Source organism: Octopus bimaculoides, chromosome 7, assembly GCF_046866305.1.
Source record: "Octopus bimaculoides isolate indiv1 chromosome 7, ASM4686630v1, whole genome shotgun sequence".
In the NCBI taxonomy this organism is placed as follows: domain Eukaryota; kingdom Metazoa; phylum Mollusca; class Cephalopoda; order Octopoda; family Octopodidae; genus Octopus; species Octopus bimaculoides.
In genome coordinates, this window is record NC_142934.1 from 76,893,889 (window position 1) to 76,911,612 (window position 17,724).

General features: G+C 38.0%; 1 protein-coding gene across 1 annotated transcript in view; it reads left to right on the top strand.

Annotated features, from left to right (window-relative positions):
• Window positions 1–17,724, top strand: part of LOC106878135 (atrial natriuretic peptide receptor 1) — a 244,214-nt gene that overhangs the window by 87,700 nt on the left and 138,790 nt on the right. The window contains exon 20 of the mRNA XM_089355548.1: window positions 5,796–5,970. Within this exon, the coding sequence (XP_089211674.1) occupies window positions 5,796–5,970 (175 nt within the window). The remainder of the gene's footprint in view (window positions 1–5,795; window positions 5,971–17,724) is intronic.

The window sequence follows — 17,724 nt, forward strand, 5'->3', positions numbered from 1 at the left end:
AGTACCGGTTACGCACTAGAGTCTATGTAATCGACTTAATCTCTTTGTCTGTTCTTGTTTGTCCCCTCTATGTTTAGCCCCTTGTGGGCAATAAAGAAATAAAAAACGTGAGCACGCGGACAAAATGTTTAGCAGCGTTTTGTCTGTCTTTATATTCCGAGTTCAAATGCCACCGAGGTTAACTTTACCTTTCATTCTTTCGGGGTCGATAAAATAAGTACCAGTCGAGCACTAAAGTCGATGTATCAGTATAACATTAAGTTAATACTGGTTACAATTGTTTTGGTAGCGTTCTGCTTCGAAATACGTTATACGTGATTTAATTAAGTGTGATAAATTATACAAGATTCCTATAATTGATACAAAACTGAAGTGATGCGGAACGCCACCATCTTCACTTACAATTAAAGCTTATTATCATACATGGTATGCGAAAGAATATTTCACATTCTTTACATATTCCAAGTAGCCAAAACGACAAAAATAATAATAATACCAATAGCGCTAATGAAGATATTAATAAAAATATCAGTAACGATTATAGTAGCAGCAGCAACAATAATAATTATGTGCGTGTGTGCGCGTGTGTTTGTGTTTGTGCGTGTTTGTGCGTGTGTAGTGTAGAAAAGGCGATATACATGGCTTTCTGTGATATTTTGAAAATTTGCAGTATTGATTATGATTAAAAGCTTTAGAGTAGAAGGTAGCTATTAAAGCTAGGTACAGAGTACCGCAAGACTTAAATGATTGTGATTAACATTGACTATTTGTAGCAGAATAGCAAAATTGAAGAAACCTTTAAAAACAGGCAAAACACAAAAAAGAAAAAAAAACATTTATTTTTATAAAGGTAATCAATTCTGGTTTACATCTTACACACACACACACACACACACACACAATTTATATATCATTAACAATGCGTTAGCGTGAACTACACCTTACCTTTTAGATTTAATACGTGTGCGTGAGCGCGCGCGTTGTATCACACACCTAGTTCCCAAAATGTATTCTTTCATCACTGCACTGAAGTTCCCGGGAAACAAAATAAAAAAAAAGATGCATTAAAAAAAACAAACAAACAAAATATATAAAAACACCGGAAAGAAATGCAAACCTGGTTCAACAGGATTATATTAACCAAGTAAATGAGCTAATTAACAAAACACATTGTGTGTACACATACTCAGTCTTACCTACACGAACACATACATATGTATGCACATCACTGCAATGCATGTATAAAATAAGGTGAAGTAAAACGAGACGTGTAACGTTCAGGAAGTTAGCTGACGGAGTTTTCACCGTTAACGGAAAGAATATGTGAAAAAGGAAGGAAAAAGACGAAGGAAACATTTACAGAAATATACAAAAGAACTTGTTAATACTCTAATCATAATTTCATTTCTGTATAAACACAAATTGCATAAATGTACCGTTCCTTCTGATATGATGATTGATATGTAGTAAAGCTAGAGAACGGTGATGGTGTTAACCCGTGAGGTACCATAAATGCAATTCTAGAATTTGAACCGAATGTTTACTGATGCGATGATTATCTGTATGGAGTAGTCCATAAGTTAGCAATTAACACACGGAATTTTAAAAGTATGATAGACTTTTGGACATTTTTGATAACCCCCGCATGGCTTCAGCGAACGAGGATTCAGTAAGACACAGCTTAATAACGACAATCAACCTATTGCTGTCTATGTGCAGGGTCAAAGCTAAAAACTTCCAGTAGCATCTTTTACTATCCGTCCCCATCGTCTCTTTTCATGACTCTATTGAACTTACGGAAAAGTAAGACGGAGTTGTTACTGGTGTTGTGCCGAACAATCTGCACAATGAATATTATTAGAGTGAGCATAGTTTGTATAGAGACAGTCACTCTCGTTGGTTCTTCGAACTTGTTTTGGTCTTGTTTTACAAGTGCCACGAACCCATTAGTTATCAGAATGAAGAATTTGTATAAAGTTATCTTCTCTTAGCTGAGCAGCTAAAGCGCTTAAGGCCCCATCTGCCCTGGGTCCATTGGAAAGCCTGTGAGTGACCTTGATATGTAATATATCTATATAGAAACACAAAATGTGAGACATCAACATTATGGATCACGAAAAATTTCTAAGAATTGCTGGTTAACTCGTCAGTATTATTAACGAATTTATTATCCACCTTTTTCAGCTTTATACACTTGCACTCACACACATTACCGAAACACTTTCTTGCTACCCAACCGTTAAGACTCGTAACAGCCTCTCGAGAATTAAAGAGCCATTTCTGTCCCATTTCTTATGACAAGGGTATTGTCTGATAATTGTTTGGCATTAGCTGGGCATGAAACTTATTACAACTTGCTATGTTATATCACTAACGTACTACATATACATAAATGTTTAAATACATGGATACACAAACACGTGTGTGTGTGCCAAAGCTTTTAATATATTTATATATTAGAAGACGTTACAAGTTGTAGCATTATATCCTAAGTTACAATAGATCATCATCTTCAAGGACTTTTAGCTACATCGTATTGCCTTGTATCAGAAACGTTAGCACACCGGACGAAATGCTTAGCGGTATTTCGTCCGTCTTTACGTTCTGAGTTCAAATTCCGCCGAGGTCGACTTTGCTTTTCATTCATTCGGGGTCGATAAATTAAGTACTGGATGCGTACTGGGGTCGATCTAATCGACTGACCCCTTCCCCTAAAATTTCGGGCCTTGTGCCTAGAGTAGAAAAGTATTGCCCTATATCAGTTTGGTACTTATCTTATGGATATCCATTCATCGAATTCTTATGTTACACTTTCACAAAAAGAGATACCATACGGTTTAAAGCCGATAAGAATAAACACAGATATGGACACACATACATACACAGGTGTCTGTCCAGTTTTCGTCTATTAAATTCGACTCACAAGGTGTTGGTCAATTCAAGATTACAGTAGAAGACACTTAACCAAGGTGTCTTGTAATGAGAACGAACCCGGACAGTACTAACACTGGCACTTTGTCGTTTATGACGACGACGGTTCTAGTTAATCCGATCAACGGAACAGCATGCGCGTGAAATTAATGTGCAACTGGCTGAGTATTCCATAGAAACGCAAACCCTTAATGTAGTTCTCAAGGAGATTCAGCGTGACACAGACTGTTACAAGGCTAACTGTTTGAATGCTAGGCACAACTCATTTTTGCCAACTGAGTGAACCGGAGCAACGTGAGATAAAGCGTCTTGCTCAAGGACACAACGTACTGCCAGGTACCGAACGCATGACCTTACGATCGGGAGCCGAATACTCAAACCACTTAGCCACGCGCCTTCACAATCCGGACGCACACATACATGTAGCGTGAATATTAAACGGATGTCAGAATCGGTAGTGCTGGCCAAAATATATTGCGTCATTTGGTTGCACTCTTTTGCTCTCTGCATTCAAATCACATGCATGCCCACTTCGTCTTCTACCTTTTGATAGTCAATATAAATAAATACCGGAAATGATATATTCGGCGAAAAACTATGTACTTACCTTCAAAGATAATGATTCACTCTATCACGAGTCATAGTTTCCCACCAGATACAATGTTTCAGGTGACAAAATGATGAATGGAGGCTCACGAGATAAGGGCAGAGGACGTCGATTTATTCTGTTTTCATTGGTTGACTTTAGTCTTGTGATACGAAAGATCAAAGAAGATATTGCTAATATAAACAAATTCCCTATCCTGCGACAATTAAAAATTGTATTAGACAATGTAAGTAGAATCTATAATCTGCTCTCCGATAGAAACATCCAATGAAGTCGCATTCTAATAGAAAGAGAAATAAGAAGTGGTTACAAAACATAGAATATAGCGAAAATACCCCATAAATCAGGCAAGATTGTAAAAGAAACATCATTTAGTATGAACGTAGAAGTAATATAATCTGTACTTAAGTTTCTCCACAACAAATAAACACTTCCTTGATAAATAAACAATCCGTAGCACATGCATAAGTTAGGAAATAGGAATAATATCTAAGCTGCTTAAATAATATCGTGCTTGAATTATCCAATTACAACTGAAATCATGCAAACAGAAAATGTCACATTAACCCAAAGTGCAATTGCGTACTGCATATGTACATAAGCAAGTGCTTCACAAAGGGATTAATGTGTAGAGCAAAGATAACAGCTGTAAAGGTACAGCATTAACATCACGGAAAATATACTGAAGAGAAATTCATACATTACACTCACACCTTTGGAACCGGAGATAGAATCAACCACTATTTCTCACTGTGTCCGGAATTGGAAGGAAAGCAGACTTAGCAAAACTCCAAAGCTTGCATATCGTTGAAAATAGAACCATATGTTTAAATGGATCAGAAATGCCACGTTTGTTTTACAGAGAAACACAGTGTATTGATTCAAATTTTCATTATGTTTAACATGAAATCCGAGATATTGTCCATGTAGAGGCATAGGAACAATTACTTTGTAAAAACTTTCAAATGCAAACCAAGCAATCATTTCTAATATCGTCCAAAAAGGATTTTAGTTAAAGATAGCTGGCAATACTATACAGTAGTAATTATCTTCTCCATAACATTACAGTGACTACTTCACTACATGAGGTTTTCTCCCGTGCAAATGAGAAGTAGGTTAATATTTACTGTACAAATCTTATTAAACTTCACCCACTGATTCTCCAAAAGTACTACGTTGTCAGATGCCTTATCCTCTGATGACAGCCGACCAATTAAACCCAAACCCATGTGAACAGTTAAGTTCTTTCATTTATCTGTTTGTCAGCTCGAACGAATATATATACTCTCCTGCAAGTATTGAGTACTTTTCCTCCATTTGTTTATCCAAATACTCATTTAAGCTTATTTTCTTTATATGGAATATTCGAGATTCACTCTTTCCATCTTTTTCTTTCTCAAAGACTCTGGTCATTTCTCGGACAAGCTTAAGGGGTAAAAGAGTACTCTCGTTGAAGAAAAAGGAGCCTTAATTGGACCGTTTGAGAGGTTCTCATTGTAGTTTATAATTGTTTATTATTACGTGTACACACGCGCACGCACACACACACACACAATGCATTTACACACACGTGTATATATATGTGTGTGTGTGTATTTATGTACATGTAGTATACATATATTTATATGCAGTTGTAGGTAATATGTGTGCGTATATGTCTCTGTCTGTATCTATGCGTATGTATATTGTGTTGGGTTGTTTGCAGATGTGTGGATGAAAACGGTGTGGAAGTATGTCAGAGGGATTGCACATGCAATACAAAGACCCAACCTTGTCACATTGTGTCATGTTGGCAGTACCTGAAGATTGTACTCAGAAAGCATGTGTGTAGAAACTCATCCACTTCCTCTGTATTTCAACGGATAGGTATCCCAGTAGACCAAACACTTACGTTACTAGTCTTCGAATATCACAATGATCTATTTGCTACTTATATATCCTACGATATATGTGTGTGTGTCTTTTAAGAACGCTGTTAAAGATATACATGACATTTTACGTATTAGTCGGAGTAGTGTCCTCATCTTGATTGTTGCTTCTACATTTCGGCTGTGTATGCTCCAGCCTTTTTCAAGCAAGGCATGAAGATAAATTTTAAGACACACGAAGAAGACTGGAGTGTACACAACTGAAAAAGCAACAGTTATGCTGAGGACGTTACTCTGACTAATACATAATATATAAATTTCTCATCTTAGAAACATACAATTGTATATGTATGATATTTATGAATAAAGATATATGGATTCTCTACCAGGTTGAAACGATTGGAGATGCTTATATGGTGGCGTCTGGTTTGCCTATACGTAACGGCAAAAAGCATGCCGGGGAAATAGGACGGATGTCTCTTCAATTGTTGCAGAAAGTTAGTACTTTTGTTGTGAAGCACCGCCCTAAAGAAGTCCTGAAGCTGAGAATAGGTATTCATTCAGGTAAGACTGACTTATTTCTCTTTAATTTTAAAGAATATTAATCATCGTTGTGGACATTTTTTGTTATGCGGAGCTTTTATAAATTTGAAAATCCAAAATAGGAGAAATTCTTAGTTTTGCTATTGAACGGAAGCTGCAAGAAGCAGATTTTTTTTAGAGTACTAGCTTCATAGAATAAAAGCCATTTGTATTTATGGTTCTTTCTTCAAGACATTAGTGACGTTAATTGCAGCAAAATATTGCAACAAGTAATTGAAACTCCAGGATTTGATTCACTAAAATCTTACCTTTAACGCTGAATATACCTTATCTCGCGTCTTAAACGAAATCTAAACGAAACCCAATTTTACAATAAACCTTAAGAGTTGCTAGGTCACCGAAAACTATGACTTTAGATTTGGTTAATGTATATTCTTATCAGCAATAACATCTGTAGTAACACTCTCCACAAGCCTTCTTATTTTCCGGAAAAAAATATGAACAAAAAAGAGTAATTCATATGATTAAAAATGGGGTTGTGGTAGAGTCAGCTTACGAAAGAGAAAATTGAAGAATTAACGAATGCAAAAAAAAAAAAAAAAGAACGAATGAATGAATGAAAAAAAAAACAAAAAAAAAAACGATAATGAAGTGAGGCGCCGGTGAAAACGAATGACCGCCCACCTCAGATAGTTTTCTTTAGCGTTGAACCATCCCCATTAATAGAGATGCGAAATAGGCTAACTGCGATAAATAACTGTCTCAGAAACGTTCAGATAAAGTCGTGCTTAAAACACGTGTTCCTGTACACTGCTGTTTATCTCTGCCACGGGTGGCTTAGCAGTAGCAATGGCTTACGTAGCCAAGATAACAGCTTGGCTGACGATAATGATTGTGATGATACCAATAATGATGATGGTGATCAACACTTAGCTTTTATATCTATCTTATCTCGTCCAAAGCATTCTGAATGTCGCAAACGCGTCTGTGTTGATGTAGTTTGGGAATTCATTGAACACAAGTATTCGGGGTGGTGCGGAGTGAAGGCGTCACTGAGAGATAGTGAATCATATAAGAGAATGATTAGGGAAACATACCCGGAGTCTTCTCTCAGAAATCTACGCTCTAGCTTATCGTTAATCTTATTTTATCTCTAAATTAGTCCGTTGACTCAAACGTTTATGCTGCTGTAGTTGTTTGTCTAAGGTCATAAGGATCTACAAGTAAAGACGGACATCATTTTCGTTGATGGAAGATAACGCGTGCGTGCACGCACGCACACACACATACACACACACGTACACGTGTGTATATATATATATATATATATATATATATATATATATATATATATGTGTGTGTGTGTATATCTTACTCTTTTACTTGTTTCAGTCATTTGACTGTGGCCATGCTGGAGCACCGCCTTTTAGTCGAGCTAATCGACCCCGGGACTTATTCATTGTAAGCCTAGTACTTATTCTATCGGTCTCTTTAGCCGAACCGCTAAGTTACGGGGACGTAAACACACCAGCATCGGTTGTCAAGCGATGCTGGGGGGACAAACACAGACACACAAACATATACACACACACACACACACACACACACACACATATATATATATATATATATATATGTGTGTGTATATGTATATATACGACGGGCTTATTTCAGTTTCCGTCTACCGAATCCAGTCACAAGGCTTCGGTCGGTCCGAGGCTATAGTAGAAGACACTTGCGCAAGGTGCCACGCAGTGGGACTGAACCCGGAACTATGTGGTTCGTGAGCAAGCTACTTACCACACAGCCATTCCTACATGTATATGTTTAAACAAATATAAACATATATATGTATGTACACGTGTGTATATATATATATATATATATATATATATATATATATATATATATATATATATATGTATATATATATATATACGACGGGCTTCTTTCAGTTTCCGTCTACCAAATCTACTCACAAGGCTCTGGTCAGCCCGAAGCTATAGTTGTAAATACTTGCCCAAGGTGTCACGCAGTGGAACTGAACCCGGAATCATGTGGTTGGGAAGTAAGCAGTAAGCCTCTTACCACCATGTCACGCCTGTGCATATCTATCTATCTATCTATGCACACACACACACACACACACACACACACACACACACACACACACACACACACACACACACACACACATACATAGGAAAACTCTTGATACTCAAGCCAGGACACGTAGTTTTGAAAGTTTCGTTCATCATCTTTAAACAAACCTAATTCAGGGACCCTCTGAGCGGGATGGGCTACACAATTTGAAGAAAATTCTAACTGGGCCCCACCTGCGAGGTCACGCGCTGTTTATCTTGATATAAGATCACCATGTTGTGCACGTGTGGTTGTGATGCATGTGCCAGGTGTACCCTTATCAGACGAGTTGTCACGATGGGTGTAATAATAATAATAATAATAATAATAATAATAATAATGATAATAAATGCCCGGATGCAGTACCAGGCAGTGGCTCTCATAGCTTCTGATCTTAATTGATTGGAAGTGTTATCATGTACATTGTTTTGTCTTGCTATAAAAGAAGGGCTACAGCAAATATTCTGCTCAATACCACAGATTTGCTTGTCAGTTGTTTGACTTTGACCTTAACCAGTTGAGCATGTCCCTTGGTGGCTGACGATATGTGCATCTCTGATTACGAGCAGAAGTAGTGGGGGAGCATCATAGCCATGTGTTGAGAGTAATTCTTTGGGCTTTGAATAATTCACCTTTGGAAACCTTTTGAATGGGGTGGGCTACTCGACCTGAAGAAAATTTTAACTGGGTCCCACCTGCGAGGTCATGCACTGTTTATCTTGATATGAGATCACCATGTCACGCACATATGGTTGGGATGCATGTACCTGGTGTACCCTTATCAGACGGGTGGGTAGTCATGATGGGTATATTAGGCTTCGTATATTTCGCCCCAATGTCACTTTGATGGCATGCACTGCTCTCTCACTCAATAATAATAATAATAATAATAATAATAATAATAATCCTTTCTATTATAGGCACGGCCTGAAATTTTTTGGGAGGGGTTAAATCGATTAAATCGACCCCAGTGTTTCACTGGTATTTAATTTATCGACCCCAAAAGGATTAAAGGCAAAGTCGACCTCAGCAGAATTTGAACTCAGAACGTAGCGACGGGCAAAATACCGCTAAGCATTGCGTCCAGCGCGTTAACGATTGGACACAATACTTAGTGGTATTTCGCCCGTCGCTACGTTCTGAATTCAAATTCCGCTGAGGTCGACTTTGCCTTTCATCCTTTCGGGGTCGATAAAATAAGGACCAGTTGAACACGGGGGTCGATGTAATCGACTCATCCCCACCTCCCTCAAGCTGCCCTTGTGGCAAAAAATTGAAATAATAATAATTATTATTACAAGGCAGCGAACTGGCAGAATCGTCAGCACGTTGGACGAAATGCTTGGCGTTATTTCGATCATCGCTACGTTCTGAGTTCAAATTCCGCCGAGGTCGACTTTGCCTTTCATCTTTCCTGGGGTCGATAAATTAAGTACCAGTCACGCGCTGGGGTCGATGTAATCGACTCATCCACCCACTCCCCCTCCCCAAATTGCTGCCCTTACGGCAAAATTTGAAACCATTATTATTATTATTACTATAACTACAAGGCAGTGAGCTGGCAGAATCTTTAGCATGCCGGGCGAAATGCTAAGCGGTATTTCGTCTGTTTATACGTCCTGTGTTTGAATTCCGCCGATATCGAGTTTACCATTCATTCTTTCAGGGTCGATAAATTAAGTACTTTCCCCCCAAATTTCGGGCCTTGTACCTAGAGTAGAAAAAAACAAAAACAAAAAAAAAAGAATCGTTAGCCCGCTGGATAAAATGCTTAACGGTATTTCGTCTGCCGTTACGTTCTGAGTTCAAATTCCGCCGATGTCGAGTTTACCTTTCATCCTTTCGGGATCAATTAAATAATTACCAACTATGCGCTGGGGGTTGATATAATCGACTTAATCCCTTCCTTCAAGCTGCCCTTGTGGCAAAAATTTGAAATCATTATTATTATTACTGTTGCTGTTGTTGTTATTGACAGTTGTTTTGTAAAATTCTCTGTAACCTCTCAGATATTCCGACAACTACTTGAATTCAGTATATATTTATTTATATTAGCAAATAACACTTCACTTGTTTTATTCGTTACTGTGTAAATGTGTTCCGTTTTGTTTTAAGAAATTTGCCTTAAAGTCACGTTAGCTCTTATATTTGTTGTGTGTTTAACTTAAAAGCTGATGATTTAGTCAAGGATATCAATAAATCGCCAAAAAAAATAAAGTGAAAAAGAAAACAGTAAAAAATAGGAACGATAAAACATTCCTGCTTTCTTTCCATCTGTCTATTTTTTCCCTGCCTTTCGTTAATGTAAACATCGCATATTATCACGATGTGTTTTTGTTTTAATGCAACAAAATACTATTTTGTGAAATTAATAGTTTGAAACCTACTTAGATGGATAGATAAATAGAGAATGAATGAGAGAGAGAGAGAGAGAGAGAGAGAGAGAGAGAGAGAGAGAGAGAGAGACAGACAGTGTGGGTGTGGTGGATATTTGTTCAGAGAACAAAAATATGTAAACATATGGAAAGTGTTTGTGTGTTACAAGTAGACAGAAGTCCTAACGTTTCGGACAGTACATTTCTTCGCAGACACAGAAATAATTATTTCTCTGTCACTACCCGAAACATGCTTCTTTCTCTTCTTAAGGCGCCCCCAACACAATCTGCACTATATATATATATATATATATATATATATATATATATATATATACATGTATGTATGTATATTTCGCTTAGGCATTGCGAGACAAATAACTTCTTTTTCTTATTACCACACAATACTCATCTAACACTTTGTGTGTGTGTGTGTGTGTGTGTATAGTGTGTGTGTGTGTGAGTGAGAGGTGGCTTTTACGAGACACCTCTTACGTATAAAGTACAAGGGCGTTCCGTAAAAAAAGACAACTGTTAACAATCAAATTGCTTCCCTTGATTTCGGCGCAGTCCTACAAATGTATAGGCAAGTAAGCATGGTCGGTTTAATAGGGCCCAGTGTAATGTGTCTGGTATTTATTAAAAGCATTTTTGAATAAATTTCTTCATATATTTTTGATTACAGATTTCCAACAAACTAATCTGGTTCATTTTATTTGCACGAGTGACAAAGCAGTATCTGTTCGAACTTTGATGAGATAACCAGAAAATATTTTGGTTCTATGCACCGGTTTATCGGTATATCTCACAAATATAGTTTTCACCGACACACAAACACACACACACACACACAAATAAACATACAGTGGGAGAAAGAGAGAGAGAAGGAGAGAATGGGAGAGGGAGAGAGAGAAGGAGAGAGTGGGAAAGAGAAAGAGAGAGAGAGAGAGAGAGAGAGAGAGAGAGGGAGAAAGAGAGAGAAAGAACAACGTACACAAGCATGCACGCATATCGATATATATCTTTATCACCGACAGTCCTTCGCGGTCAGAGATAATTGTCTATCATATTTAGCTTTCACCTACTCGCTTGTGACTATTATGTAGGTCATTCCAGGATCTACAAGTCAGGTTGCAGATCAGGCGTTATTTGTCTTGCTGGAGGAGGGACGCTGTTTTCGTTACTTCGTGCTGCTTTCTATGCTAACGTTCTTTATTGAGATCTTCGGCTCGTATCGTATCTGTGCTGTGCTCCACCACTTGAGTCAATTATTCACCTTACGCGTACACATCAACGCCACACTTTTTCAAATTACATTTAAGTATATCTTTGAATCGTTTCCTTCATCCTTCACGTATGCCCAACTGTTGAGAAAAACAATTCTTTGGGTAGCCGATCATTCGTCATTTACACATGACCAGTCATGGAAACTGATGTCGCTTAATCATGGTTTCAATGTCGGCTTTTCGAGTACGCTGTCATTCTTCCCTCTGCTCTCTCCCAGCTGTCCCTCTGACATCTTTGGTAGAATAATTCCAGCTTATAGAGATGTAGCTTTACAATCTTTTCCAGGTTTCAGAGCTGTGTAGAAAAAAAATGGTTAGAGATGCTTTGAACACCATAAATCTGGTCATCTTTCTCTGATCATTATCTTCATATAATCTTACGGTGACCAAAGTTTTCAATGGCGCATTTTATCCAGTGTTGGATCTCTTCATCCATATCTCGGTTCTGTGACAGGTGACTTCTCAGATATTAGAATTGCATTAAGCCTTCCAGCAACAGTCCCTGTATCTGACTTTCTGAACCAGTTTCCCACTTGTTGGGTGCTTGTTGATCCAAATCCTTTGTTTCATTCCTGTTGAGAACTAGATCTATACTCTTATATACCTTTGCATATGCAGTAGAAGCTTTTGTTCTGACAAGGAATCAGCCAACTTTGAATAGTTTGTCATCTTTGTGGTACGTGATCTGGGTACTAGACGGGAGTTTGTTTATAGTGGACGTGGGCACCGCTGAGAGTAGTGACGCACCGTTGCTTAGGTCCAGCTTTCATTTCAAATTCGTAAGCTGGGAAAGACTGGCAGAAGCCGCGTGATTGCGATCAATTCTAGTAGACAACCAATGTTGCATTTGGAAAAGGGAGTATAGAAAAGGTTAATTCCAGTGCTTCTAATTAAATACGAGGAGCTTAATTCCGCAATCACCAATCACACTATTTTGGGAATAGCTAAAATGGTTACTGGTAGCATTCAGAATCCAAGCACTCGCACATATGTACCTATCGCATCGTGCAGAGCCAAGATTACAAGCATGCGTTATAACAGGTGTTAACGATTACTAGACAGACAACTGCCATATACAATTTATATACAATTTAACATGGCAATTCAACTCGCTCTAAAGCGACACCAGCTGCAGAAACTGTCAGAGGAAGATCAACGCTGAATTTTCTTAAATGAAGATAAAGGAAGAAACTGCCACTCATGAGTCTGGAACATTGCATCATTGGTGGAAACATGGTGTACTATAGAAGCAAGTGTTTTAACTGCCAGTCAGGAGTCCTTGGGCTTCGCAGCAACCCCGCGGTAAAACAAACAAACAAATACTAAGACTGGTTTGAGAAGAGCAGTGAAAATGAAGTAGTTGGTCAACAGAAAGGGATCGACATTTAATGTCTCACAAAATAAGAGGATTTAATGAACGTAAAAGGAAAGCAATATGCAGTTCAGAGAGAAACACTTGCAATTAAGAACAAGCGATGGTTGGCCAAGGGACTCGAAATCCAGTAACTGACTGATATGCATAACATAAGATGTTTCTTTAGTGCAATTAAGGCGATCTTTGTTCTTACAAAGTCCCAAACCCTTATAACACACACACCGACACACAGACACACACACAGACACACACACACACCGACACACATAGAAACATACATATATACATATACACATATACACCACACACACGCACACACACACACATAAGCATACATATATACATATAATATACATACATATATATATATATAAATATACACATACACATATACACCACACACACACACACGCACACACACACATGTATACTACTTCTCTCACTGGTTCCAATCAGCAAACTCTTCGCATAACAAATTCCTTCTCTTGCACCTCCTCTAGCTTCATATACTGTATTATTAGACGCAACCTCTGTGGCAAACTATATGTAGGTCAGACGGGCCGCCGACTGGCCGACCGGTTCACTTCCACTTGGTCAGCCACTCCCCCTCTAATATCTTTGCTTGCAGAAAATAAAGAAATAACACTAATAACGTCAGTGAAAAATAAATATTAAGTAAATTGCCTTTACATATTTATGACTTAGAAAATTTTGCTTAGAAAATATTTTTCATTTTTAACCTCGTATATAGTACGCACTAGAAATTTTGACCTTTAAATTTTGGGAAAAAAGTGCGGATTATACTCGAGGATTTACGGTAGATACAATTTACTTGAAAAGAGAAGAAAAAATGATGGTGGCGTTACGTTTGACTACAGGTTAGTGTGATTGATTAAGACTAAACAACAACAACAACTGCTACAAGTAAACTCACATAAACAGACACAATAATTTCTACTTGTTTTAGTCATTGGACTGCGGCCGTGCTGGGGCACTGCCTTCAAAGATTTAGTCGAGCGAATCGACCCCACTACTTATTTTTCTAAAGTACTTACTCTAACAGTCTGTTTTGCCGAACGGCTATGTTAAGGAGACGCAAACAAACCAATACTCGTTGGTAAATGGTGGTGGAGGTCCCACGCACGCACACACACACACACATACACACGCACACAACAAGCTTCACACAGTTTGCGTTTCGTTTATCAAATTCACACATGGGGTATTGATCAGTCCGAGACTATTGTAGGAGACACTCAAGGTGCCGCGAAGTGGGATTGAACTTGAATCCACGTAGCCGCAAAGCGAGCTTCTTAACAACACAGCCATCTACCTTCGTAGAGTTCGAACCCCAAACCATAATGTTTGAAATGTACATATTCTTTCTCTTTGAGCTGAGGCAAGTTACATATCACATGGGTGAAATTCATTAAAAGAAAAAAATAATTAGTTGGCAAGAAATCAAATTGGTTTTCTTTCCTCTCAGTTCGGAAACTGTAAAAGACATTCAGAAAGGTTTGTACTTTTAGATTTAGCGATGTGTGTGGCAACAGATCTTTGCCAATTTCCTTTTTTTTGTTGTTTTTGTTTTTGGCGTTTCAGTCGAATGTAATGGGAATAACCGAAGCGGAAATTATTATAATTATATACGATATGTCTAAATGAAATATGTTGAAAATTTAAATCTCTTTGTAATCCAGATTTAATAGAACTTGGGTAGGCGGGGACAAAAAAAATTCTTCTTTTCGAGGCTGAAATTTAATAGCAATAGCATTAGAAAAGGGGAAAGAATGACAGAACGAGAGGAAGAAAGTATGAGGGACAAAAAATCTCGCGGCCTAAACATAAGTTAGTTGGTTTTGAGTAGTACTCACTCCGTCACGAAAATGATAAATTGAAAAAGCATATTTCTGATTTCTTTTGCATCTGTTTGTAATAGTGAATAGTGTTGAGTATCTGAAACAGAAGGTAAAGTGTCGATAAAGCGGTTGTTAATCCCGGATGGTATATATATATATATATATAGTTTCAGATACAATTTTTATCGATTTAGTCTAAGTTTGCGTGAAAGAATTGTCTTACAAAGACAGCAATGCTCTATCGAACGTCGACACATTCAGACCTAACCTGCTTCATGCTATTCAATAATACGTGGTCCGTTTGTTTAGATTAGATTCAATATAGGCATCGCTGTGTGTTCGATTTAAATCTCATTGGGTAAGACTCTTGAACAACACCTGACCAGCTAATGGTCTGTGAGTGAATATGTATGTATGTATGTGTGTGTGTGTGTGTGTGTGAATTTGTATTTTTCCCACCCTGCTTAACAACAAGGTCTTCGTTTGTTTTCGTCTCCGTAAGTTCGTGATTCGGCCTCCCCCCCCAAAAAACCCCTACCAAGCTTTAAAAAAGTACTGAGTTCAACTTTTTCGGCTAAATCCCTTCAAAGCAGTACCCCAGCATAGCCGCAGTTCAATGACCACCGGATATATACCACGGCAAACCACCGGCTATATTAAATGATATGGGGTTAACGATACGCTACTACCTTGTCTCTAGTTTACTTCTGTTCGCATATAAGTAAATCTATTTTAAATTAATAAACGTGTAACTCTGTGTAGTAACAGTAGTTTCTCCTCTGCTATAAATAATTATACCCTACCTCTTTATTGAAAGCTTTTCTTCTTCTTTGTAAACTCTAACACATGCATACATCCTCCCCATACGTATGCCGAACCCCACATTTAGACATATACATACACACGCTCACACATACACACACACCTTCACGCCAAATTAAGCAATAGAATTTGTGTGTGCGTATATATATACATATATGTATGTGTGTGTGTTAGCTCGCGCTCGTGCGCATGCGTGCAGTACTATATAATTAATACAACATATATCATGTTTTCCATAAATCTGTGAGGATTCCGAATTAAAATTTCTCTTTCAAAGATGTGACACATTTTGTTTCATTTAACCGGTCGGTATTATTTGTCACTATTTCTAAATTCAAAACTCCTTTCCGGTTCCATTCAATGTCGTTGAATTAATTAACGCCCATCCTTAACAATCAACCAGCTTGATCGATAGCCAGTCGATAAGCTGTCACCGTCTGTCCTCCTTGTATATAAATATTCAGCAATCATTAAATTCATTGCGTACAAGTTTATTATGTGTCTCTGCAGAAATGTTTTGGCCGGAGGCCAAAGTTAAAGTAGTTCACTTGGCACTTAACACACATCACATGATGGCTGGCTGAAGTCGAGGATGTCTGGCTATTCGGCTTGTTTCGAGTTCGAAAATGGCTTGAATCCGTTAGCTTCTGCGAGTCAATCATTTTATACAGGACAAAATTTGTTTTCAAATTTTGGCACAAGGCTAGAAATTACAGAGGAGGGGGAAGTTGATTACGTCGACCCCAGTGCTTAACTGATACTCATTTTATCGATCGTAAAAGGAAAATGAAAGGCGAAATCTCTTGGGACAATTTGAACTCAGAACGTCAAGACGGGCGAAATGCCGTTGAACATTTGGTCCGGTGTGCTAAAGATTCTGCCGGCTTGCCACCTTTTTACGGGACAACATTTATTGTCGTTCGTAACGTTCTTTATGCAGGAAATGAGAAGTCTGAAAGAAACCAGCTGCTATATTGAGTGATTGGTTATTTATTGTTTTGTATAACTTCAGTCATTGATTTTGTGTGCGGGAGGGTAGTCGTGGTGGTGGTGGTGGTGGTGATGGTTTGAGATTAAGGAAGTATACTTTAGTAGGGCTTTTGAAGTCGGTGAGGTCGATACTGTTGAGGTACTCGTTGAATATCCGGATGTTGATGGCTGAGCATGAATTTCAGAAACTGACTTTCTGGTAAAGAATGATCGGGCGAAGGAGTTAGTGGTGGGTATATATGGCTCAATATGAATGACGAGAAGAGGAGAGAAGGGAAACAGAGACAAATGAGTTAGTTCTGATTGTAGTGACCGGAGATTGGCATGTGTTGTTGAACGATTTCAAGTTGATGAGTCACCAGCTGTTTGGAAGATACAATCTAGAATATTAATGATTTGTAGGGACACGGTATTTCGTTATGCAACTATCATATAATTTACCACAAAGTATATTAAGCAATTTTGTAAGTCAATGCCATGTTCTGCTATGTTAGCAGTGCTCTCACATTGGATATTAAGGTTATCTCTACAGATATTCTAAAGAGATTATAACCAGTGCTGATTTTGTCACGACGTTTCAAATCTGTATCATATACGCCCATCACTCATTTTTCATCTTCGATCTCATTGCTTGTTTACATCTGGCGTCTGAGATACGAAACGTCGTAAACAAATTCAGTGCTGGCTATAATTTCTATTGAAAATCTGTAGAGATAATCTTAACAAGTGATGTTAGAGCACTGCTAACACAGCAGCAAACGGTATTGACTTATAAAAACGTCTAATATATTTTGTAATATATTGTAGTTGCATAACGAAATACCATGTCCCTACAACTCATTAACCTTACCGTACCAGCTTCCAGGAATGGGTTTAATATGTAAAGTTTGGTATATCCAATAGCGTTACACCGCTATATTTAGTAG